General features: G+C 53.9%; 1 protein-coding gene across 11 annotated transcripts in view; it reads left to right on the forward strand.

Annotated features, from left to right (window-relative positions):
• FGD3 (FYVE, RhoGEF and PH domain containing 3) overlaps nt 1–18,761 on the forward strand; it is a 76,363-nt gene extending 57,602 nt beyond the window's left edge. For all 11 annotated transcript variants that reach the window (XM_079108946.1, XM_079108947.1, XM_079108949.1 and 8 more), the window contains 10 exons: nt 110–256; nt 1,468–1,560; nt 3,136–3,215; nt 4,391–4,421; nt 4,901–5,008; nt 6,009–6,071; nt 13,118–13,240; nt 15,513–15,653; nt 16,921–17,061; nt 17,664–18,761. In XM_079108946.1, coding sequence (XP_078965072.1) covers nt 110–256; nt 1,468–1,560; nt 3,136–3,215; nt 4,391–4,421; nt 4,901–5,008; nt 6,009–6,071; nt 13,118–13,240; nt 15,513–15,653; nt 16,921–17,061; nt 17,664–17,903 — 1,167 coding nt within the window. In that variant the 3' untranslated portion in view covers nt 17,904–18,761. The remainder of the gene's footprint in view (nt 1–109; nt 257–1,467; nt 1,561–3,135; nt 3,216–4,390; nt 4,422–4,900; nt 5,009–6,008; nt 6,072–13,117; nt 13,241–15,512; nt 15,654–16,920; nt 17,062–17,663) is intronic.
• Nucleotides 18,762–24,332: the final 5,571 nt, after the last annotated feature.

The following is a 24,332-nucleotide window of genomic DNA, read 5'->3' on the forward strand; positions in this document are numbered from 1 at the left end:
CATTACCCTATTGGGTTCTGGGTCACAATTTGCAGTAAAGACACTGTTCACCTGGGTTCCCAGCAGCCCCTGGAACTTCACTCCTGCCTGAGTCCTGTGTCTCTTGCAGGAGAAAATGCACAAGCTCCTGGAGGTGTATGAGCAACTGGGTGGAGAGGAAGACATCGTCAACCCCGCCAATGAGCTGATCAAGGAGGGCCACATTCAGAAGCTGTCAGCCAAGAATGGCACCGCCCAGGACCGCCACCTCTTCTTGGTGAGTCCAGCTGCCACCCTGGCGTCAGAGCTCCCTTGCCTGCCCCTTCAGTCCCTGAGAAGAACTGACAGGGCTCCTGTGGCTCAAGGACATGGCTCTCCTGTGCCCTCTCCTCTCAGGACTGAAGGCACCATTTTCGCCAGTGGCTCTGCCCTGTTTGCTACAAAGTTCTCGTATTCTTATCCCTTACGTCCATCTCTGTGCTCCCTGGTCTACCTTTGCTGGAGCTGAGCAGTCTCCAGCAACCGGGAGAATGTAAGGAACTGGAGTCTCACATTGTGATTCCAACGATGTCAGAACCAAACTCTGATTCGGAGGGAGGAGGAAAGACAGGAAGGAATTACAACGAGAGAGCCGTTCCAGGCACCTGATCATTTCCCCTCGCTTCTATTCTTGAAGAAGCAGTTAGATCTTTGCAAGTGCCTTTAAGTAAGTTTTAGAAATTTACATTCAGAAAATCACTTTTGTGACACAGTTCTGATTTTTGACAAATTCAGTCCATGTAACCATAATCAAGTTACAGAAGAACACAATCACTGCCTCCACATCCCTTGTCCTGTCCCTGTGTAGTTAAGTGTTCCTGCAGCCCCTGGCTGCCATCAATCTGTTCTCGGTTTCTATGGTTTCACTTTTCCAGAACAGGACATAAATGCATGAGACAAATCTGGCTTCATTCCCTCAATATGTGAATTTCTGGGATTCATTCATGTTTGGGCATATGTCAGTAGCTTATTCAAAAGTTTTGCTTTCTTATTACACGATTAGCTCATGTGCCTGGTGGACTAATGAAAAACTAGGAATTCAACAAAAATAAAGCTATTGTCCATAGTCATCTCCTTGCTCAAAGATAGATGTAGCCAAAGCTAAAATGATTGCACATGTCTTTATTTATTTATTTATTTTAAAAATAGGATTTCACTAAGTTGCCCAGGCTGGCCTCAAACTCATAATCCTCTCACCTCAGCCTCTTGAATAGCTGGGATTACCACCATGCCTATCTCAGTTTATTTATTTATTTATTTATTTAATTTCCTTCAAGGTACTGGGGATCAAACCCAGGGCTTCACACACTCTAGGCAAGTCCTCTACCACTGAGCTACACCCCCTGCCCCTGTCTGATTCTTTTAAAAAATACTCTTTACTTTGTGACCTTAAAGAAGAACTTAGGAGTCAGTGTCCTGGGGCCCCTCACCATGCTGTCCTTCTTTCAGTTCAACAGCATGGTCCTCTACTGTGTGCCCAAACTGCGACTCATGGGCCAGAAGTTCAGTGTCAGGGAGAAAATGGACATCTCCGGTCTCCAGGTGGGTGAGCCCTTATGTCCCAAGCCTGCCACCCACATACTGGGGGTGGCACCAAGTAGGGGTGGGGACACAGACTCTGGCCACTAGCTCTATAGGTGACTAAGAAGTGGCTGGAACATTATCGCGGCCTGGGCATCTTGGGCTGGGTGGGCAGGATTCTGCACTCTCTTGTTTGACACATCTGCCAGGTCCCTGCTGGCCCCATGTGGAATAATGAACTGACACAGGAGGTGATTAGGAATCTCAAGTGCACAGCCTCAGGAGCTGCAGGGGTTGTCAGCGGGTCACCTAAGGCCAGGTCACAGGGCCCCATTTACAGGCCCAAAGGTGATGCTCAGGTTGAAGGAACAAATTTGAGATGGCTCATGGGTCTTTTTCCCCTTCCTGGACCCTGGGCCCTGAGTTCTGTCCTTTCTGCACCCTCTTGGAGCCAGCAGAGAGTTTAGGTACCTGTAAGTCCTTGCTGTCCCCCTGTTCTGTAAGCCTGTTCCATGTCTCATGGCACTGGATGAAATGAATGCTGTCCCCTGTGGGGAAGGCTTTGAATTAGCCAGTGCTCCAAAAATATTGGCTACATGAAAGTGTTTAATCATTTCAAAAGTAAAGTTTTGCTTAAATGACACACACAAAAAAATTCCTTCTTTCCTCAAAATTCTCTGAATCAAGGTTAAGAAAACACAATTACTACAAGTGCCTAACTGGAGGGGAGAAAGATACCTTTTTCCATAGTTAGAAGAAACCATTTTCCCAATGTTCTTGATAAGAAATCAGCCCTGTTAGTGAATTTGATGTGTTAATGCAGTTCTCAGTTCATGGGTGGGGGAGCCCAGAGGTTCTGAGCAAGGTCCAGAGTAAGTATTCCTTAAAGCCACCAGCTGGCAGGTGCCGAGAGGGGATGGATTCCGATGGGACCTGAGGGCCACAGGGATCACCAGTTCTATTCTGCCACTGTGCTCTGTGGTCTGGTGAGGAGACCTGGTGAGGAGCATGGGGACAGAATGGAATCTGAGACTCTAGGAAAAAGCAAAGCTGTCACCCATTCTGTCTGGGTGCGTGCTCTTCTGTTTATGTCTTTATACTGCGGATGCACCTGCCTGTGTGAACTCAGATAGCTGCAAGGTGGCCGAGGCCTTCCTGGCTCTTCTTGTAAGATCTGCATCCCTCTGGAGGGGTGCATCTGCTGCAGGGAGGTGGTCCCTGGAAGGGCCGGTGGGAAAGGCTGGGCTGGGACTGGCTGGGGGCCACTCCAGAGGAGGCCTGATGGGCAGGTGCATTTGGATAGGTATGTGGTCAGCTGTGTTCCAAGCACAGGGTCCTTAACCCTCTGTGGGCAGGGAAGATGGTCCACTATCCCCCATGGGTCAGCTTGTGCAGCAGTTTCCATCAGCCACCCTGACCCTGAGTCTCAGTCTAGAGCTGAGAGCCCACTGGGTCACCTCTGACCTCTCCTCAGGCAAAAATTTCAAAGATTATTCTCCATGGGAGAAAAAAGGAGCACGTGGCTGGTGTTAAGGAAGAGCTAGGACCACGGACTGGCGTTTGTTTATGTTTGGTTCTGTGTTCTTGTTCCTGCAGGTGCAGGACAGTGTCAAGCCAAACGCAGCACACACGTTCATCCTCACAGGAAGGAAAAGGTCCCTGGAGCTGCAGGCCCGGTATGGCTCTGGCCTCGCTGGTGTCTGCTGCTCTGTGAACATCTTTGACCTCAGCTTGTGGCAGATGGTGTAGTTTTCTAAATGCAATAAACTTTCAATATGTTTTTATTTTTTTCTTTTATCCTTAGTTTAATATTTCACAATACCAAGGGGAAGTCAATGAAAATTAAGCTTCTGCCCAGTTCCTATTCCCCAGGGCCAGCAGACATTCTTAGCCAGCTCTTAAGTATCCTTCTGGAAATTTCTGCACTCACCCACTTTTCCAGAACTTTTTATCAGGATTTATTTTTATTTAATTTTATTTTTTATCAGCCCTGGGAACTGAGCCCAGGGCCTTGCAAGTGCTAGGCAAGTGCTCTCTCACCCAGCCCCATGTACGCTGTTTTTTTTTAAAAAGAAACTTAGTGTTTTTTTTTTTAATTTACTTTATTTATCTATTTTATTTTTTTACGTGGTGCCGCTGAGGATCAAATCTAGTGCCCCACACGTGCTCGGCAAGTGCTCTGCCACTGAGCCGCAACCCCAGCCCCCTAACCCCACTTCAAAAATCACCTCTCCAGATGTGATGGTCACAGATGCTATTACTGGATCCGCATCCTCCTTCTTCACTAAATTTCCCAGGAATCATCCCCTATCTTCTCACCATTTCCTAAGCAGCGTGATTCTCCCTCATGATCGTTAACGTGTTCCCATGGATGGAGCCCTGGGCCTCCCTGGATCTTGCTCTGGCCAATGGTGACAGCGTCCTCATACTTAGGTTTTTGTGTGTATGTGTCATTGTATCCATCCGATGCATCTCGGACAACTTTGCTGTCAACGTGCAGCGTGCCCATTCTGAATTTCAGTGGCCGTGGTCACATTGCCCTCTAAGGCCAGGGTTGCACTTGGTCAGTGTGTGGGAGGTCCACCTCCCAGCTCCCACCAGTGACTTGAGAGTTTGTGATCATCTCCTGCGGCACAGAGAGGTGTTTACTGGCATTGCTGCAGCTGGTCCCAAAGGCAAGCCTGGCGCTACCTGGCTACGATTGTTTCGGGCCCATAGAGCCAAATTTCCAAGCCTCGTGCCACAGTTAGGAGAGTGAGTGGCTCGGAGTTCACTACAGGGCTGAGGGAGGCTGGAGTTTACAGTCAGTATCCAAGGCTGTATTAGTAAAATACTGTTTTTGTTTTCACAGGACAGAAGAAGAGAAGAAAGAATGGATTCAGGTAAAGCTTCTAAAGTTTTGAAATAACCAGATCCCCAGGTTATTGAGCAGTGCGTCCATTTCCTGTTGGAACAGAGGTGGCCCTGTGACTGTCTCTCCCCCACCCGCACACACCATGCTGCTTCTCCCAGTGTCCCCCCTGAAGTTAGGCAGGGATCGATGTTTCTTCATTTGCACCCGCAGATGCCATAAGCCTTTCAATCCATTTGCCAGTTTGAGCTCCTCCCCCATAAATAAGTAGCATAAATGGGCCCAGAGGGTCTGCAGGTGAGTGTCCTCCCTTCAGAGGGGGTCTCCTTGGTCCCCATGGCTCCAGGGCAGAGCCCATGCTATTCGATGAGGAGAAATAAAATGGTCACAGGTGTGGGCAGTGTTCCAGGAACACTGACCCCATCCTCGAGGACAGAGGCAGGCTGGTGTCCCTGCAGCGTCCAGTCCTCCTCAAGCTCTGATGGCCCTCTGGCTCTGCTCTGGGCCCAGGTCATCCAGGCCACCATTGAGAAGCACAAGCAGAACAGCGAGACCTTCAGGGCGTTCAGCAGCGCCTGCAGCCTGGACGAGGACCCTGGCCTCTCCCCAGACTCTCCGGTGAGTCAACAGTGGGTGCCAGGGAGGGTGGGGGATGGCGGCCTGCAAAGGAAAGACAGGCAGGTGTCCAGGCGGGGAGCTCAGACATGCTTTCACCTGCCCACCCTTGACTGAGTGCCCCCTGCAGTCTGCTGGACCCTACAGCCTTGGGGGTCCCCGCCTGCGTGGAAGAAGTATCTCATTGTGTTTAGTCACTTTGTCACTTAGGCATGCCGGCCCTGTGCATGGAGGGGTCTTGTCTTATGCCTGTGGAGCCTGAGTCTCATAGAAGCTCAGGGACACACCTAGACCACGGTCATCACCATCATCACCGAGCCCCAGTGCCCTTCCTGCATGCCACTCTGACCAAGCCAGGGTGTCCAGTGACTACGGACATCTTTTTACAGCTGTGTTTTCTCCCCGAACGCCATCATGCCCCAGGAGATGTGAGCTCAGAGCCCTTTGGGGACAGTGGCAAGGGCAGCTCTTTCCATTCCCTGCAGAGTTGCCCTGAGGGGCAGGGTGTAGACTCCACGTGGAGATTTGGGTCCATGCAGGAGGCAGGCTGCAGGGTGTCCACTGAGCAGCCAGGAGGAAAGACAGGGCTGAGACCCAGGCAGAGCCCGGCCATCCCTCCTGTCTGGGAGAGACAAATGGACAAGGAGGCTGACCACAGCCCGCTGGGAAGAAGGCCTGGAAGTGTCTGCTCCTGGGTAGTGTGCTGGGGGCTAGAGGAATAGCAAGGAAGAGGTGCTCAGGTGCTATCCTGGGCCTGTGCTGCCCTTCAGACTGGGCGGAGGCACCTCCTGCCAAGCCTTGCTCAGCAGCCCCATCCATGGGAACAGCTCACTCCCGCACCTCACTCCCGTCCCAGAATTTACCAGACTTTGCTGATTCTTTCTCTTGCACCTACCCCAATGCACAGAGGCGCTGGGTTTGAGGAAGTGACCCCTGCTGCCCAGGACATGCAGCCCTAAGGCCTTGGAGCCACCTTATACTCAGCCTCTGAATTCCTTTCTAGATGATGAGCACAAGCTCCGTGGAACCTGCAGTGGTGACCGATGGCAGTGGGGGTGCTATAGGGGTAAGTGACCCACGCCCAGCAGTCAAGAGGGGCAGGAGGTGGCGGGGATCAAGCAAGGCTCAGAGGCCAGCCTCCCCCACCCCCAGTTTGTTCAGGGCCAGGTGCGCAAGTGCACGGCTCTGTCTGAGGCCAGGCTCTGGTGACATGGGTCCTGGAGGAGGACACTGCTGGGGCTCTCGACAGAGGCCACGAGGGAGCCTGTTGGTGGTTGTCACACGGCGGTGTGCCTGTGTAGGAATTCCCTGAGGCTGATGTGAATGTCTGTGCGCTTGTTCCGTGTAAATAGGCCTTGATAAAATGTGTAGTCATACTGAGCCCAGGTCCAGAAGATCATCCCACGGAAAAACCAGTGTCAAAGAGGCGAGTGTTGGGGAGAAAGAGAGGCTTTAGTTAGTGGCCAAAGAATGGAGAAGTGGGAACTTTGCTCACAAAACAGCTTTTCCACTCCAGGAACTTGAGGAGTCCCAGAGAGAGGCTAGGAATAACAGGGGAGAGGGACAGGCCATTAAGGGAAGGAATATTCTTGTCTGGGTATCTTGGAGGAACTCTGTGCCACCTCTTTCTATTCCTTCTGTGGTTTGGTGTTTCTGGTCATGGTGGCTGGCAGGTCCCTTTAGCCTTGAAGGGGAGAGAGAGAGAGACTGGGCAAATCTAGTTCAGGTTAGCCTACATGATGGTTTTGGACAAAACACTTTTCAAATGATCAGCATGTCTACCTCAAGAACTGAGTATAGAATCTGACCCAAAGGTTAAAATGGAATAAAGGAGAGGGGCATATCATGAAGATGGACGCCAAGCGTTCTCATCTCGTCCACTACCCCATAGAACGTGTGCCAGGCCTCGGTGGGGAGTCCGTGTTTTCAGCATGGGCTGCCTTCCAGTAAAGCACCCTGACCTCAGACCCTCACCCTGAATTGAGCTCTCCCCTCTCTCCTCCTGTGTTCTCCTCCCCCTTAAGGCAGTGCAGCCCCCAAGGGTGAGACTCAGAGCCAGGCCACATGCCTGCCATCCAGGGACTCCCCTGAGGCCTTGGAGAGGCCCCTCTCCCTCCATTTAATATGGGAGATTAAAGAGGTGCAGTAGATTTCCCAGTGAGCACCAGCACCGGGGCCACGTCATTAACTGTGGGGCCCAGCAGTCACCAGCACTGATGCCATAGGTAGCCCAGGAGCACCCTCTCAGACACCTTGCTGGGTCCTGCTGTTCTCCTGGCTCAGGAGAAATGACGGGACGCTCCCTTGGGTTGGCTGCCCCTGGCCCCAGCCTAGACGTGGACTCTTGCTCCTCCTGGGAGTCCTCCAGAAACCCCCTCAGAGTACAGCCCTACGTTCTGTCCACACCTGCCTCCTCCCTCGTACTTCCTCTTGTCTCCCTCTCTATCCCTCTGTCTCTCTTTCACACACCCCAGAGGTCTCACTGCGTCTGGGACAGGTGTGGGCCTACCTGGAGGAGGCCTAGACCAGAGGAGGACTTAGCCTGAACATTGGTGGCCAGCCCTTGAGGTCTCTGGTACGGCCGTCCTGTTAGGTTGTCACTGCTACTCTGGAGTTTTACCCTGGCCAGTCCCACTGTGGAGGAGGAAGCAGATTCGGGGCAGTGAATTGTGTTTGCCCTAAAGCAGATGTCAAGGACTCCCATGGGGACAGAGCCACCCTGTGGCGAAGAGCAGGGAAGGGCTGGGAGGACAGGGGCACACCTCTTTGGTAGAATGATGTCACTGCCCACTTCATGGGGCAGTGTGAAGCACTGGCCAGGTAGGCCTGGTGGGCCTGGAGGTGTGGTCCCCTTCCCTGGGACCTGAGCTTTACCAGGTCTCATGGGGTGTGTGCTCAGGCTGGATGGGCGTCTGAAAACCCTGAGGCTTCACGAGGCTTCAGGAAGGGTGAGGCACTTCAGGGGTGGGCGAGAAGGCGAAGGGGAAGCCTGAGATGAGCAGGCAAGAGGAGAACCCCCTTCCTCAGTGGCACTGCTGCCTGCTCACACGCTCTGCCCCACAGAGCAAGCACCCTGAGGGTCAATTTTGTTGAAACTGAAAGTCAGGAAGTCTGAATGTGGCACAGGCAGCTGACAGGGAAACAAATGTCTAAGCTCCCCCCAGTGGCTTCCTGCTCCCTTCTGGCTGTGCCCACTTCCTGCCTTGCTCCCTGAGGTGCCCCGGACTCCCCCTTGCTCTGCCAGGCCCCAGGGCCTTTGCACCTGTTGTCTGCTCCACCTGCATCTGTGAGGCCCTGTGCTGCCCCAGGGTCCTTGAGAATGCTTATCATGCGAATCGGCCCACGGGCAACTCCTCATATTGCTCAGCAGTGCGGACGAAGCTGGCGGTACCCAGACCCATGTGGTTACTTTCCTGGGGCATTTGCAGGTCTGTATGGAAAGCAGTGTGCACTAGTGGGTGTGTGGCTACACCCACAGACCGTGCTACCAGTGGGGTGCATGCTTGCACAAGTGTGTGTGCCCAAGGGGCATTGGCATGGGTCATCTGCAGGAGGGACAGTCCTGTGGATAACTGTGGGTCAGTGCTCAGATCAGAGGTGTTCTAGCTATAAGGAACCAGAAAGGCCATATGTTAAAATGGTTTACCCTGCAGAGAGACACGGACTCAGAACTGGCCAAGGATTGCAGCCTCAGGCAAGTGCTGCTCCTCCAGCCTCAGTTTCTCCTGGCAAGAGAGATCAGGGAAGCTGCTGGCTGCCTAACATAGTAGGGGCTTCAATCCCGCCCACCTCCTTACCTCAATCTGTGTCTGAAGACTGTCACCATGGTCACTCTTGAGCACAATGGCCACTCTTGGCCAAGTGGCTGCTTGGTCTACACCACCTGCTTTGTCTTCTCCTGTCTAGCTCAGCCTTCTGCAGGTTCTATAGTCAGGTACTTGGGGTCACAATTGCTATTCTGGTTTCCCTGTCTTTGTTCCTTCACCTACACCAGGCTGGGGCCTGCCCCACCTCCAACAATAGGCCTCTGGCTTGAGCTGAGGCCTCCCTGCCCCCGGTATGTATCACTGTGCGCTTTCTGTGGGTGTCTCCACCCCCACCCCACCCCCAGCAGAGCTGAGCTGAGCTGAGATTTCGTTGAGACCAGGATGGTGCAGGGTGCATCTGTCCACCTTGCAGTGAGCAAACAGGGTGGGACACACATTTTCAGTGAACATTTACAAGGTTCTCAAAAGAAAAATTTAATTCTGACACCCAAGAGTGATCTTTGCTCCAGAATTCCAAACTTAAGCTTTTTATTAGCATATTTACAGAGGAAAATAAATTCACCCATGGTACAATGGCTTCATTTCCTGGGCTGAGGTACTGTCCTGTAAGCCCCTCTTTCCACAGAGAAGCCAAACCCCAACCCAGGAAGCTTTGTATGGGGCCTTGCAGAATTCAAAGCTTTCCTCCTTCTGCACAAGTCCAATTGCTATCAACAGAAGCACTAAAAGTCAGAGTATGAAAGTCCCCCCGGGGTGCCAGGCCTACTGTGGGTGACACAGAGAGCCAAGGCACCAGCAAGGCCCCCACCCTGGCCACCCTTGTGCCAAGGCTCCCCCACAATGCTGGACTTGCCTTTCCTGGAGAAGATCCCACCCTGGGCTCACCCTTGTGCTCCAGGAAAGAGTAGAGGGGCCAGGTCTGGCTTCTGCTGGCTGCCTCCTGTCGGAATGACCCTGTGCAGTGCCCTTGGCTTGTGTCCACTTGGATTTCCCATGTGTGTCATTCACTATTGGACATAAGTGATGTGATTCCCTCAGGTGGGATCTGAGTCTGTCTGCTGGGGCTGCGTTCCCAGTTCCCTGATGCGTAGCAAACTCCAACGAAGAAGACTTGCTGAGGGGACAGCCCTGTTGGCCCTTGGTGGAGACCAACTTCTGGTCGATGCTGGCACGTTTTTGGTGCTTTGGGGTGGGGATCTTGACCAGTCACTGTGGCCAACGTCCCGGAAAGGCTTGGGCCCAGCCTTTCAGACTTCCTGACATCCGCACACAGAACCTGAGCCTCCTCCTTTGGCCAACTGCCTGGTCACCTCATCCCTGAGAGGAGTGTGTTTGTCCGGTAGACCCATCCCTGGCCACACAGGTGGGGTCCTCACCCCTTGGCCACCTGGTCACCTGCAGTCTATGAATCAAGCCAGATCTCTGTGTTGGGGAGCTGGTGTGGTCAGGGGCAGAGTCTCATCAAGGATGGGCCATGGCCTCAGCATTGTAGGAGCCAGGAAGTGCCCTGTCCCAGTGCTTGGCTTGACTCTGCTGTGCTGACCATGGCAGACTTGCTGATGAAGGACCCATGGCTCTGTCCCCAGCCCTGAGCAGGCCTCCTTGCCCCAGGGATTTCCTTCAGAACTTTGGCTGGGACTGGCTCTCCACTGATGCTGGGGCCTCAGCTGTTGGCCACACACCCCAGCACATCTCAGCTTTTCCTCCAGCCCCCTGATTCCCTGATGGCCCAGATGGCATCCTGTGTTCTCAGCTGCCAGGCGGGGCTGCCTGCTGGGTGCTGTGGCAGGGGTCCTCTGCCCTAGGACCCCCCCAAGAGTCCCATGTCAGAGCTGCCTGGCCGCCTGTCTGCCAACCACTCCTACCACCTGGGCCTTCAGATTTCTCACCTGAAAAACAGGACTGCAGACACCCTGAAGGTGGACAGGGCACAGAGGCTGCAGAGCCATGGCTGACCCCGAGGATGGCCCCTTCTTGTCTGCTGTTTCCCTCTCACTGTCCATTCCTTGCCCTGGGCCTCTCTCTTGCCTCTGCATCTCAGTGCACATTTGGGTCCCCCACTCTGCCCAGCAGTCCTGAGAGGCGATCACGGGGGAGAAGCCTGGTCTGGCGAGGGTGGTGCTCAGGGAAGATGCAGAGTGTGGGGAGGGAAGGCTTTGCTTTGTGTCGGGTCTGGGATACCCGCTCTCCCTGGTGGCTCAGCGCCCTGACTGTGGTAATGAGCCTGAGGTACCTGGCAGTTCATCCTTGGAGCAAGTTCTCGTGACATGGAGGAGCTGGGACTCTGCAGTGCGAGCGTCCCCATCACCTCAGAGAGCCAGCCCTGCCCCTGGAGCCTCTTGTGCAGGTGGCTGGGTGCTGGCCTCATGGTAATGGGACTTGTGGTGGCTATGGCACCAGCCCACACAGCTGGAAGTGCAGGGCTAGCATTTGCATGAGGCAATGGTATCAGTTTGACACCGCAGACAACGGATGTTTGTTCCTTCATGGATCTGGAGGCTGGAAGTCCAAGATCAAGGTGTCTGCGGTGCTGGTCTTTCCTGAGGCCTCTCTCTTTGGCTTGTACGTGGTGTCCTCACGTGGTTGTTCCTCAACGTGTGTCTGTATTAACGTTCTCTTTTCAAAAGGACACCAGTTGTATTGGATGAGTGTCCACCCGTAGGACCTTATTTTACCTTATCACCTCTTTAAAGGTCCTCTTTCCAAAAGGCCACTCTCTGAGGAACTGGGGAATTAAAATAGGAATTTTTCAGGGGACAACTCTGGCCCATCACAGCCTCAAGCCCAGCCCCAATCCCCTGCTGGCTCCCCACACCCAGGTAGTTCACCTCTTTCTCCTGAAACCTGGAGAGTTTGTGCTAACCACATTTTTAGCTTATTTTGTCTGACCTTTTGTTCTGGAAGGTTTGGACCCAGGTATGTAGGGATAGAAGTACAGTGAGTCCTCTGAACTTCAACTTTGTGCTGTTCTTGATTCTGCTTTATGCACCCTCACCAACACCACATATACACATTTTTTTTGCGGTGCTGGGGATTGAACCCAGGGCCTTGTGCTTGTGAGGCAAGCACTCTACCAACTGAGCTATCTCCCCAGCCCCCACATTTTTTTGCTATAATATTTTCAAACAAATTCTGGACCTTGTTTTATTTTGCTCAAAAATACTAGTAATAAACTTTTCTGGCCCTCAGTTTCCTTGTATGTGTACAGAAAGGTTGAAATAAACATGTCCAGAGGCTGTTCCAGCTCTGACATGCTGGGGAATTCAATAAATATCTTTGATATTTCTTAACATCATCTTAATGTTGATGGTTTCTGCGTCAGCAATAGGAGCCTCGAGGGAGACTATTCTTCCTCCCCATAGAGGAATTGTTGGGTGTGTGTTTGTAGGGTCGGTTCAAAAGTACAGGAAGCTGTTTCATCCCATGATAGGCATTTCTAGAACTCACAGGCCACCATAACATGAAAGGGTAATTAGCAACTTGCCCAAACCAGCCAGGACTTTGTGTTCTGGAACAAGGCTTACTGCCCAGAGAGCAGTTACTCACTCCATTTTACAGGTGAGGAAGCTGAAGCTCAGAGAGGAGAATTGACTCATCCAGGGTCTCCTGGTTGCCGAGGGGCAGGGCAGGAGCCTGGGGTCTGTCTTTGGCCTTGCACTGCTCATAGTCAGACAGGGAGACCGAGGCTCGGCTGGAGCCTCCGTAAGGCTGCTCCTGTCCTCCATGCCACCAACCTCTCCAGGAAGTTCAGGCAGCATCGCAGGAGACAGAGTGGGGAGTCAAGCCCCTAAGCATGGCCTTGGCTGGCCCGGTTTCCTCCTGTGTGCTCCCCATGCCTGCACGCTGTCGTGTGGGCTCCTATGTGTGTTTAGGCAGGTAGAGCATGTGGCAGGGGGACCATGTGCCTGAGTGCCCAATGCAGAGCAGGGGTGTGGCCGGGTGAAAGATGTGCTCAGAATCTCCACACGGCTGCAGAGTTGCAGGTGGGGACACCCCAGTCCCTTTTGCCACATGCCATCTGCGCAGACTGTGCCCATCCCAGTATGCACCATTTCCCTCCAGCTTTGGCTCTGTTCATATTTTTTTTTTTTTTCTCAGACAGACCAGATAAAGTCATTGGCCAAACGTAAAGTTCTTGATCCACTTGGAATATTGCTCTATGTGATGTGATGCACTCGGGTGGATGCTGGGGGGTCAGGGCTAGGAAGGGGACGTGGCCATCGTGATTCTAACTCATTCCACTCCACATGGTCCCCAGCAAGGCCACCAGCTGCCCCTCTGCACCCCAGTGGGGCAGGGTGCTACACACACTTGGAAGCTGATGGCAGCCTGTTCCTCTTTGTAGCTCGAGTCCAGAAAACTCTCCTCCAAGGCCAGACGTGACAAGGAGAAGCAGAGCTGTAAGAGCTGCGGGGAGACCTTCAACTCCATCACCAAGAGGAGACATCACTGCAAGCTGTGCGGGGCCGTGAGTGGGCCGGAGGGAGGGAGGGGCTGGATGAGGAGCAGGGGGTCCCCACACGTCCCCGGAGTGGGCGGCTGAACTCTGCCCCAGGTTGAGGGCTGTGCAGCTGGTGAGTTCTCTGAACCACACAGCAGCCCCACAAGGATGCCCCCAGATCCCACCTCTTGGACACAGATGCCCTTGAGCTGAAATTGTCCCTCTGAATTGTCCCCCTCTAGTGTTTGGTAGATATTCCTTGCAACTCAAAACGTGTTAGATTTGGAACCCCAGCGCCCCTAGCTGGGTGCTCTTGAGAACAAAGGGATGATAGTGTCCTTGTGCAAGGAGTGAAGGAGGCAGGGGAAGGTGAGGGCGTGGCCACCGTTGAGTGCTGTCCCGCTGACCTTTGCCCCAGCACCCCAGTGGTGAGGAGGGTCTGGTGGGCCTCTGTGAAGAGGGGCATCTCTGACAGCACCGCCTACCCATGCCCTCTCCCCTCCTCTTCACACACCTCCAAAGCCCTCGATCTTGAGAAAATGGACTATCATTTCTGAATACAGAACATATAAGTATCTCTGAGGAGCAGGTGCTGTGGAGGACACCTGTAATTCCAGGGACTTGGGAGGCTGAGGCAGGAGGATTACAAGTTCAAGGCCAGCCACTTATTGAGACCCTGTCTGAAAATTAAAAAAATTAAAAAATAAATAAAAGGGGTTAGGGTTGTAGCTCCATGGTAGAGTATCCCTGGGTTCAATCTCCAGTACCAGAGGTGGGGGTGGGAGGAAGAAACCAATGGTTCAAGTATTTTGGGGTTAAGATATTAAAATTACATATACGTTAGCAAGTGGATCTCACCACAGATGTCTTAGAGATGTTTTTCCAAAGGGTACCAATGGTCTGTGCCTGGACAGGTGTTCCTTGTCACATCTTTATGTAACAATAAAGATGTTGCCTTGCTGGCCAGAGTCTTGGGATGCAAGGGAGAAATGGACTGGTCCTGGGTTGGGTGGGTGGGTTGGTAGACACAGGGATGGAGGGATGATGGATGGATGGGGGGTGGGATGAATGGATGGGTGAATGGTTGAGTAGATGGGGAGAAGGGTCTGGGAGTACAGTCTGGCCCTGAGGCTGTGGCCTAGGCCCTAGGTGTGCATGGGTCAGGGAAGCCAGCAAGGTCAGGTGGAAGATGGGGCTCCTGGAAGATTTGCACTGTGGGTTCCAGTGTTGGCATCTGGGATGGAAAGCAGAGGAAAGAGGGTTGGAGTCTCTAGTGAGGAAGGAAGGGAAGAGGATGTGAGGGGTATGAGGGCTGCTTGTCCAGAGCCTGGGCTGCAGGGAGGAGCCCAGACCAGCTAATCAATGTGGAGGGGGCAGGGGGCTGACATGTGCCAGTGCACAGGACAGGGGGAGGGCTCAGTTGGCCATGCCCAGGGAGGGAGCCATTAGGAGGCAGAGGTGATCGCCAAGTGTCCCAGTTTAGATGGGGCTCAGGAGAGCACAGGAGATGGCCCAGGGAGTGGGGAGCATCTCCAGAGGGGAGGTCCATGCTGCGAGCACTCACAGGTGCTGACACCAACATCATCCTTGCATTTGGCTGCAGACTGTGCGCACGTCTCTCCGAGTTCCTGTTTTTGGTTCTTTGGCATGTGTCCCGAGGGGCTCTGCTGGATCCTGTGGTAGTTCTGTGTTTGATTTCCTGAGCAGCCACCACACTGTGCCACGGCAGCTGTACCCCAGTCCACATCCCTCTAACTGTAAAACGCTTCCAATTTCTGCATCTCACCGACACTTGATTTTTGGGGGAGCATTGAGGATTGAACTCAGGGGTGCTCTATTGCTGAGTTGCATCCCCAGACCTTTTTATTTTGAGGCAGTCTTGCCGAGGCTGGCCTCAAACTTGGAATCCCTCTGCCTCTGCCTCCCTGGGATCACAGGTACTCATCACCATGCCCAGCTATTTTCTGTTTTGTTTGGTTGTGTGTTTTGAATAATAACCATCCTGAAGGGCGTGAGGTGGTTTCTGCTTATATTTTTTGATTTGCATTTTCCTGATGACCAGTGATATGGGGTCTTCTCATGCTTGGTGGCTCTGCCCACTCTTTGCATGCAGATCTTGAACTCTGGGTCACCCAGGTAAGGAGAACAGGACACAGTGGGGACCAGCCTCCCTCTGCCCTTAGATGGAGTTCCCAGCCCGCTTCTCATTCTAGGCCAAGCTTTTATTCCTCCCCCATTGTTGAGTCTCTCCTTCTCCTCTGGCCAGGTGGTGGGGTCACAGGTGCTCTCTGTCTTGCAGGTCATCTGTGGGAAGTGCTCAGAGTTCAAGGCCGAGAACAGCAGACAGAGCCGGGTCTGCAGAGGGTGTTTCCTGGCAGAGCCGGTGGCCCCTGCAAGTCCCAGTGCTGAGTCTCCCTCTGATCCCAAGCAGAACACAGAAGTGGGTGATCCTGGTTCCTGGGATGGGGAAAGATGAGAAAGGGGTCTCAGTGGACTTCACAGGTCCTGGAATTCGGGGGAGCTACTTGGAGTCATTGGCAATTGAAAGCAAAATATCCTACAATACGTGCACATTGGGCTTCCGAGGACCGGTCAGGGCAGAGGCTTGGGAATGATCCCTACCAGGGGTTCGATGGGAGCACACATCAGCTCCTTGTGGCCCTGATTAGAGGGCACAGTATGGAGCTGCCCCCAAGCCAGGACCTGAGGTCTACCCTTAAGACAGGCAGGGTCCTGGATGCAGGCAGGAGGTCCCAGCTCCCCACCCTACTTTCCCCTGCATCTCCCTGAATGTGGCCACTGCTTTTTCCAGCACAGTCCCTACTTTCTGAAGTCCTAGGGAATCTGAGAAAGGGCAAACATGGTTTTCCAGAAAAATGTATTGCCCTTCCTCTCCACTTGACATACCACAATGTTCTCAGCACCGGCTGCAAATTGGGGCCTCTTGGAACCTGTTTATAACATTGGTTTTCCTCCTAAGGTTCCAGTGGGGTGGCCAGATAGACTGGGTCAATGTGTTGTGGAAGCTCCTGGCCATCCTGGCTCACAGCTGTCGGGGTCCCTGATCTGGGTCTTGCTCTAAGAGGTCACAGATGTAGGGATGTTAGGACCAGGGCAGAATGGAGACCCATTGGGAAGCCCCAGACCCTGCCCACTCGGGCTCCCTCATTCTGCATTTTCAATACTGACGTGTATTCTGGGAGAACTGTGAAGGGTGGGCTCAGGCCTCAAAGGGACACCAGGTCTTAGGGGGACCAGCCCCAGCAGGTGGTGTTGGAAGCACACGTAGGGGTCTCAGAGACTCGTCTCCATAGTGGCTCTAGAGCACATCACAAGGTCTGTGTGTGATGTGTGTTTGTGGCTTGGGAAGTGCGTGTGTACACTTGTGTGGTGTGTCTGTGCTTGTGTGTGGTGCGTGGTGTGTGAAGAACTGAAACATGCAGGATCCTCTAGTGGTGGCCCACGCGTGCTACTGACCGTTGGGCTTTTCTCCTGACATTTTGACTCAGTGGTCTTACTGCCTGTGTTCTACAAAACCTTCTTGAGACTCCATGACACCTGGGCGCTTCGGACTGTCTGGAGTGAGCCCTGGGACCTAGCGAGGCTGTGTCTCAGCTGCATCTGGGGCCAGCTCCTGAGCAGCTCTGGCCCCTCAAGGGAGAGTGACCTCTACAGGTTAGTGACCTCACTGGTCTCTCTGTTCCTAGAAATCCCCAACTATGGATCCCCAGCCCAGCCTCATCTGCAGCCCCCTGTGGCTGTCGGACAATGGTACATCATGGAAGGAGGTGTGGGCCACCATCCCCGCGTCGGACCCCCGGGTGCTAGACCTGCGTGGCAGCAGCGAGGTGTGTGTTCCCTGCCCCCAGGCTGTGTGCCTTTCCTCACAGCCCAGTCTCAGGCCTGTAGTGCCCACGGCACGTCTGGGTCACCCTCCTGGTGCTGACCGACTCCATCAGTGTGATCGTGGGCCTCAGTTTTCCCACCTGCCCAGAATAACCCTCTGCTCCCCACCCCAAGGAGGAGGACCCCGCAGTGCCAGGACCCCAGGACCAACAGGGGATGAGGGGCAGGCAGGGTAAGAGGGACCGGCCCCTCCCTCCCACCTGCACCCATTCATCACGCCCCCAGCAGCTGGGGGACAGAACCTGCTGGCATGGCTCAGAAGCCCACACAGCCCCTCATCATCAGGGTCCTTGCCCAGTCCCTGTCAGCCCTTGTTGCTGACTGCCAACGTCACAGGGACTGTCCTGACTCACCTCTCCTGGGACTGGGGAATCAGAGGGAAGCCATGGGGTCCGGGGGCTGGTGAGGTGGGCAAGGCCCCCACCAACACCCTCCCCTGGGCCACCTGTGCTGTGGATGAGGGCGTGCGGGCATGCTTGCCTTGCACCCAGCATGGCTGCCTAGGCAGACCTGCTCATGCGGCGACCCTCTCTCTTGGCTGCAGGGTGGTCCGCTGCCGCGTGCCATCCCTCTCTCTGGCTGCAGGGTGAGCGTGCCAGACCCTGAGGAGGGGCACCTGTGGAAGCTGCAGCAGGGCCAGCAGCGCTGGTTCCTCAGGGCCCCCTCCAGGGAGCTGCAGAAGAGCTGGCTGGAAGCCCTGCATGCTGCTGCCCAAGGGGACACCGCCCAGGACAGCCCTGGTACCCCACGGCCCCAGGCCCCAGCTGGCACGGCCACTCCCTGAGCAGAGCTTTCCTGCCCTTTGTGACAAGGCCACGTCGGGCCCCTGTCCTCCTGGGAGGTGCCGAGACCACGTGAAGAAGCAACATACTCCTGGGGCTGCTGAGGGCAGGCCGACGGCTCAGACCCCGGAGGCTCTCTCTGCTTTGAAGAGGAGAAACTGAGGCCCAGAGAAGAGCATCCACTTGCCCAGATCACCCGGCAGGTCTCAGGAAAGAGCTCAGCCGCTGACTCTAGCCCCCCGTGTGGCTGGAGCAAGGAGCATGGGCTGCGGCCAGAGTTCACGTCCTCCGGGGAGGCCCTGTGGAGGCTTCTAAGACAGAAGGAGGCTGCGTGGGTGCTACCCAGGGATGACACCTCCGAAGGGTCCACTGTTGCCCCGGGAGTGGGCAGTGCTGCCCGGGGTCTGTCCTGGCCTCTGCCTGTCATGTCCACGCTGTGTGAGCTGGACCAGGACGCGCTTCCCAGGGCTCCCCTCCCTTCTCTGCCCTCTCCCAAGTCCCAACCCCGGGACTCACAGTTCCTGAACAACCACACTCAGAAACTCTGCGGGGAGGCTGGCCCTGGCCCCCGTGTGGCAGGTGTGGGAGACTTGTGGCTGGCCCCTTTGTGGGCGGATGCCATGTTGTCCGTGTAAATAAACGCCAGCTGGCAGCAGGTGGGCACAGCCCGGTCACTCTGCTGTGCCTCCCTGCAGGGCCCCCACGAGGAACGTGGTGGCAGGGGCAGGGTCCAGGGTGACAGAATCGCACGGGCTGTACACCTGGCCCCGCAGTTCTACATCCCTGGTCCCGCCAGGGGTGTCGGTGGGTGGCTGTGCTGTATGATGGTGTGGGGTCTTGTGTACAACATGGGGGACATGACACAGGTCACAGGGTGAGGGTGCTGTGCACCAGAACCCTGAGGGCCACTGGGAAGGTGGGGGAGTTGGGGGCCGATGACCGGGGTCTCACACCACGTGGCACTGTGTCGGGGCACCTGGGCAGATGTGGGCACCCACCTGGGAGGCCGAGAGGGTGGGTGTGATCCAGAAATGGGTGATTGTCACAGGTGAGATGGGGACACAGGTGAGGTGGGACCAAGGCCCAGGTGAGCTGGGACGGGCGGAGGTGAGGTTTGTGAACCCAGGTGAGCTCATGCAGGAGCCGGCTGGGCTGTGCGGGTTGCAGGTACCAGGGACTGCTGGCAGCCTCACCTGGCACACCAAGTCTGGAGTCAGGTGCTAGCTGCATCCTCACAGTCCCAGGAAAGAAGCAGCAGCCCACAAAACTGCCTGAGAAGAGAATCATGATGCAGAGGGTGTCTTGGCAGTAGTAAAACTGAGGCCCAGAGAGGGGAGTACACCCACCTGAGGTCACACATTGAACGAAGGGCCGGCCAGGAGTCACTCACGCACTATTCATCCATTTGCTCATGCCTCCTGAGTGCCAGCCCCTTGAGGGAGGCAAGTGTGCTGGATGTCCCTTGGGTTTCTGGAACCGGGGGATTGAAGGCCACCTGTGCCCCTAGCTCTGTCACACTTCCAGCCTGGTTTCCACCTGCCTCCCCACCCCATCAGGCTCAGTCCACCAAGCTGCTGAACCAACAGCTTCCTTCCACCTTGGGGCCTTTGCGCCGGCTCTTCTCTGTGCTGGGGCTCTGCCTGCAGGTCCTCCTTCGTGGAGGCCCGCCTTCCCAGAGAGCCCTTGTTCCGGTCTCTACACCCAGGGCCTCCTGCTGCTAGGCAAGCATTCCACCACTGAGCTATGTCCCCAGCACTTTTTTTGATTTTGACACCGGGTCTTTCTAAGTTGCCTGGGCTGACCTTGAAATTGCACTCTTCCTGCCTCAGCCTCCTGAATAGCTGAGGTTACAGGCGGCCGCTGTGCCTAGCTCCACTTTTCTTGTTTGGCTCCTTACTGTCTTGTTTAACCTGCTTCTCCAGGAGAACAGAACCTTCAGGTGGGGAGTGGGGGGTGCGTGCAGCCCCTCCAGCCGAGCCTGGCACAAAGGAGGAGCAGACAGCCTTGGGAAGGCAGTGGTCCTCCCGTTGTGTGGCATGGCTGCTGGACACTCTGGGTCTGGAATCCTCATCTTCAGATGGAGAAATGGAGGCTGCCTGAGGTCGAGGAGGTCAGCACTCTCCTGCTTTACCTCTGGTCTCTGTGACCCAAGGACACCAGGGACATATCCTCCTCCTCTGGAGACAGGCACACTGAGACCCAGACAGGCCGTCCCTCCCCCAGAACAAGGCAGAGGGGAATTTGGAGCCGGGTGGATCAAACACCACCTGTGCTTGTCTCCCAGCCTCCCATGGGGGCAGCAAGTCAACTCGAAGCCCCAGGTCTTCCTACAACCCTTGGCCACCTGTGGAATCCTTGGGGTCTCCACTGTGAGCACCAGCTGTGCCAGGGGCCTCTCCTGCCTCCTGGACCCAAAGAGGTTGCCCCTGCCCTCTGAGCAGCTGGTCCTGGCTCTGGACATCAGGGAAGGAGGATGGGCTCACCTCTGTCTCTACAGATAAGTACCCTCTGGTCCTATAGGGAGAGCCATGGGCCCAGCTAGCAGCTATGGTGGCTGCATCGTGATCCCATGGCCTGATCCTGTCTGGTACCTGCTCTGAGATGCCCTCCTTGCAGAGCTGCAGTGGGCAGGGCCAGCTGTCCGTGCAGAAAGCACCTGGCACAGGGCAGTGGGGTTCAGGCCCATTCACCCTTCCTGACATCTCCCGCTCTCCCTGGGATGAGGCAGCCATGGTCCCTGAGGGTGCCAGGTGGCCCTTGCAGCAGTCGGTAGCTCCTGGTCACCACACCTCTCACTGTAATGGTTAATTTGAATTGTGGACTTGATTGGATTAAGAGATTTTGAGGATTAAAGGCTTCTGGGTGTGTCGATGAGGGTGTGTCTAGGAATGATTAGCATGTGGGATAGCAAACTGAAGGGGAGACCCTCCCTAAGCAGGAGCAGCCCCATCCAATAGGATGCTGGCTTGGATGGAATAAAAGTTGAAAGAACAAGGCTGCAGCAGCAGATGCAATCTCGATTCTTCTTGAAAGGGTTCTGGATTGCTGCTCTGATCACCTGCGGAATCGGACTCTCTCTTCTTTGCTCTTCCAAAGTGGATTCTGTCAGTGATTCTCTAGGGAGCTTCCAGAAGCCTTCCATCTCAGACTAGGGATCCCTCTTGTTCTGGGGCTTCCACCTCTTGGACTGTGCAGTTACTGGTTCCTCCAGCTCTTCAGCCTGCAGACGGCCATGGTGGACTGTCCAGTTTCTGGTCGTGTAAACCAATCTTATAAATCCCCTTTTATAATCACACTTCCTGTTGATTCTGTTCCTCTAGAGAACCCTGACTACTACAATTACTCTGGGTGGAGGATTCCTACCTCCACTCATTGAGGGAGAAAATTAAGGAGAGACTCAGCAGAGGCCACAGACTCTTCCTCTGAGACCAGGTTCTTCCTCAGCTCCAGGGATGCTGGATGAAGCAGGAGTCTGGGGGGCCAAGGAGGGAGGCAGCTGCATCAGGACAGGCCCTGGGGGAGCAACTGGCTCCCCCCTACATTCTGTGCATTCCATCCCATGTCTCCAGGCCTCTCTAGCCTCCCCTGGGCCAGGGCCTGTTGCCCCTGTGGGTTTCGGGGCTCCATGCCTGCTCCCAGCTGGGAGCTCTGGCTGAGGCTCCTGCAATCCTCAGGAAGGCTGCATCTTAGCCACAGCAGTGACACCACGTGGTTCCACAGGAGCCTCAGTGGCCTACAGCCTGTCAGGTTTCCCTTGAACCCTGAGGGCTCTCAGGCCCCTTCCTGCTGGGCAACAGGAAGCCCACACTCTGATGCTGCCCTGGGGTCTCCACTGGTGCCACCCTCTCTGCTGTCCTCGCTCCCTGGAAGCCTTTTCTCCTCTTTACCAGTGGAAGCCGCATGCTGGTCCCAGTGTGGACTCAGACCTCTCTGACCAACCAGAACCACATGAGGCTATGCCATGGGGCTCAGGGACAACAGTGGGAATCACCTCAGAGGAGAAGAGCTGGAGCCTGGGTTTGGGGTGTCTGGGACATGAATTTCTGGAAAGTCAAGGGTACACCAGGAAGTGGACTCCATCTTTAACAGCCTGTGACATGGGCAGGCCCATGAGCATCCCAGTTCTTTCAACCACAGGGGTTGGCTCAAAATGGTCATGTGACCCAAGACTGAAGACATGTTAGTTTTTTGTCACTGTGACAAAGTAACTGAGAAAAAGAACTTAAAGGAGAAAAGATTTATTTTAGCTCACGGTTTCAGAGGTTTCAGTCCCAGGTTGGCAAGCTCCATGGCTCTGAGCCTGAGGTGAGGCACGGCATCAGGATATGAAGAGTGTTGTAGAGCAGAGCTGTTTCCTCATGGTAGCCAGTAAGAGAGGAGGAGAAGAGGAGGAATAGACTAGAGGGGAGTGGAGGGGAGAGAAGGGACGAAGTGGCAGGAACTAGGTAGAGTTCCCAAAGACCTTGCCCTCAAGGACCTTCTCCCTTCAACAAGGTCCCACCTCCTCCCAATAGTCCTTTCAAACTATGAGTCCACTGATGAGAGTTAGGGTTAGGGTTAGTGTCATGGCCCTTGACCCTCCAGCACAGTGAGCTAAATAAACATCTTTTCTTCACAAAGTAGCCTGCTTCACGTATTTCATGACAGTAGTGTAAAATGAACTATTACAAGGGGCTTGATAGAAAAAACCTAGTACCTTGGTTTGAATATGTCCCCCCAAAAGCATGTGTTGGAAATGTAATCACCATTGTAACAGTGTGAAGAGATGAGACCTTTAGGAGGAGATTAATGTTGTCATCATGGAGTGGGGTCTTATGAAAGGATGACTTAAGCCTGTCTCTTTCTGTCTCTCTGCCCTCTGCCATGTTACAATACAGGAGGAAGGCCCTTGTCGATGCCAACACCTTGATATTAGACTTTCTAGCCTCCTGAGCCATGAGAGTTTTTTATTGTTTATGAATCACCCTAGCTGTGGTATTCTGCTAGAGCAGAATTGGATTATCTTCAAGTGATTGTTGGTGGAAATACAGACATTATTTTAGGTGCTCCTTGTGAGGGTTTAGAAAGAAAAGAGGAATACCTTGGCAAGAGCTCTTATTGTCTCAGAGAATGAATTTATCATCATGAACAGAATATTCGTTGCAATGTGAACATTCAGGTGCTTCTGATGAGAGCTCAGCAGGGACAAATTATTGGGTACTGGAAGAAAGTGAGCTTTGTTATGCAGTGGCAGAAAACTTGGCTGTTGAGTGAAAAACTGAACTTGTGAGCAATGAACTTGGACATTTGGCCAAAAAGATTTCCAAGCAAGTAGAGGTGCCCTGGTTCTTTCTTGCTGTATTAAAAAGAGCAAAGAGATAAATTGAGGAAGGAAATGTTGAGTAAAAAAGGAACCAGCGCTGGGTGATTTGGGAGGTCCTCAGCCTGTCCAGATTGCTAAAATTAGGAACTTCCCTGCTGAGAAGGTGTGGTCTGAAGACAACACCAAAAGCATTCTTGGATATTTTGTTGAAGGATTAGGGATGTAACTCATGGGTCCAGTCGACCATCTCAGAATCCAGGAACACAGGTGGGATTATCCAGGAAGGACTTGTGCCAGAGCCTCTTGTCTGAAGTCATGGACCTCTGTGGTTTACACATGACACCAACAAGCTCTCTGAGAATGTCACACCAGCAGAAACCTTGCCAGCCTGGGCTAAAAGGCACAGAAATGGGTGATGGCATACTGACTTTGAGGGCAGAACCACGGATGCAAAAGCAAGCCAGAGAAGGCAGGACTTACAGCTGCTGCCAAGGCCCCAGAAAGCAGACCACTACCCCAGTCCCAGAGGACAGAGCATTCAGTCACAGCACCTAAATGGGGCTGCCGGCTAGATTTCAGATTGACTTTGGATCAAGTAATCCTGTGTTCATCAGCTTTCCATCACTGTAATGAAATACCTGAGAAAATTAACTTACATAGAAAAAAGGGTTATTCTGGCTCCCAGTTTTAGAGTTCCAGTTTAAGATAAGGTGGATTTATTGCTCTGAGTTCTGGTGGGCATATCAGATGGCAATGGCTGGCGGGGAGATCATGTGGTGGAACAAACTTCTCACTTCATGAGCTGGAAACAAAAGAGAAAGAGGAAGGGGCTGGGGTGCCACAATTCCTTTTGGGGGCACAGCCCTGGGGACCTAAGAACCTCCCACTGGGCCCCCACCTTCTAAAAGTGCTACCACCTCCCAATAGAGCCACTGGAGAATGTCCTTGAACACATGGGTCTTTGGAAGAAACTTATCCAACCCTCCATTTTTCTATCTTTTGGAATGAGTTAAGGCTTTGGGGGATGTTGGATGGGTAAATCTATTTTGAACATGGGACCAAAATGACTTTTTTGTGGGTCAGATTGTAATGAATTGAGTAGTGTCCTCCCTAGCGGCAAATTCATATT

Source organism: Sciurus vulgaris (assembly GCF_902686455.1).
Source record: "Sciurus vulgaris genome assembly, chromosome: 13".
NCBI classification, from domain to species: domain Eukaryota; kingdom Metazoa; phylum Chordata; class Mammalia; order Rodentia; family Sciuridae; genus Sciurus; species Sciurus vulgaris.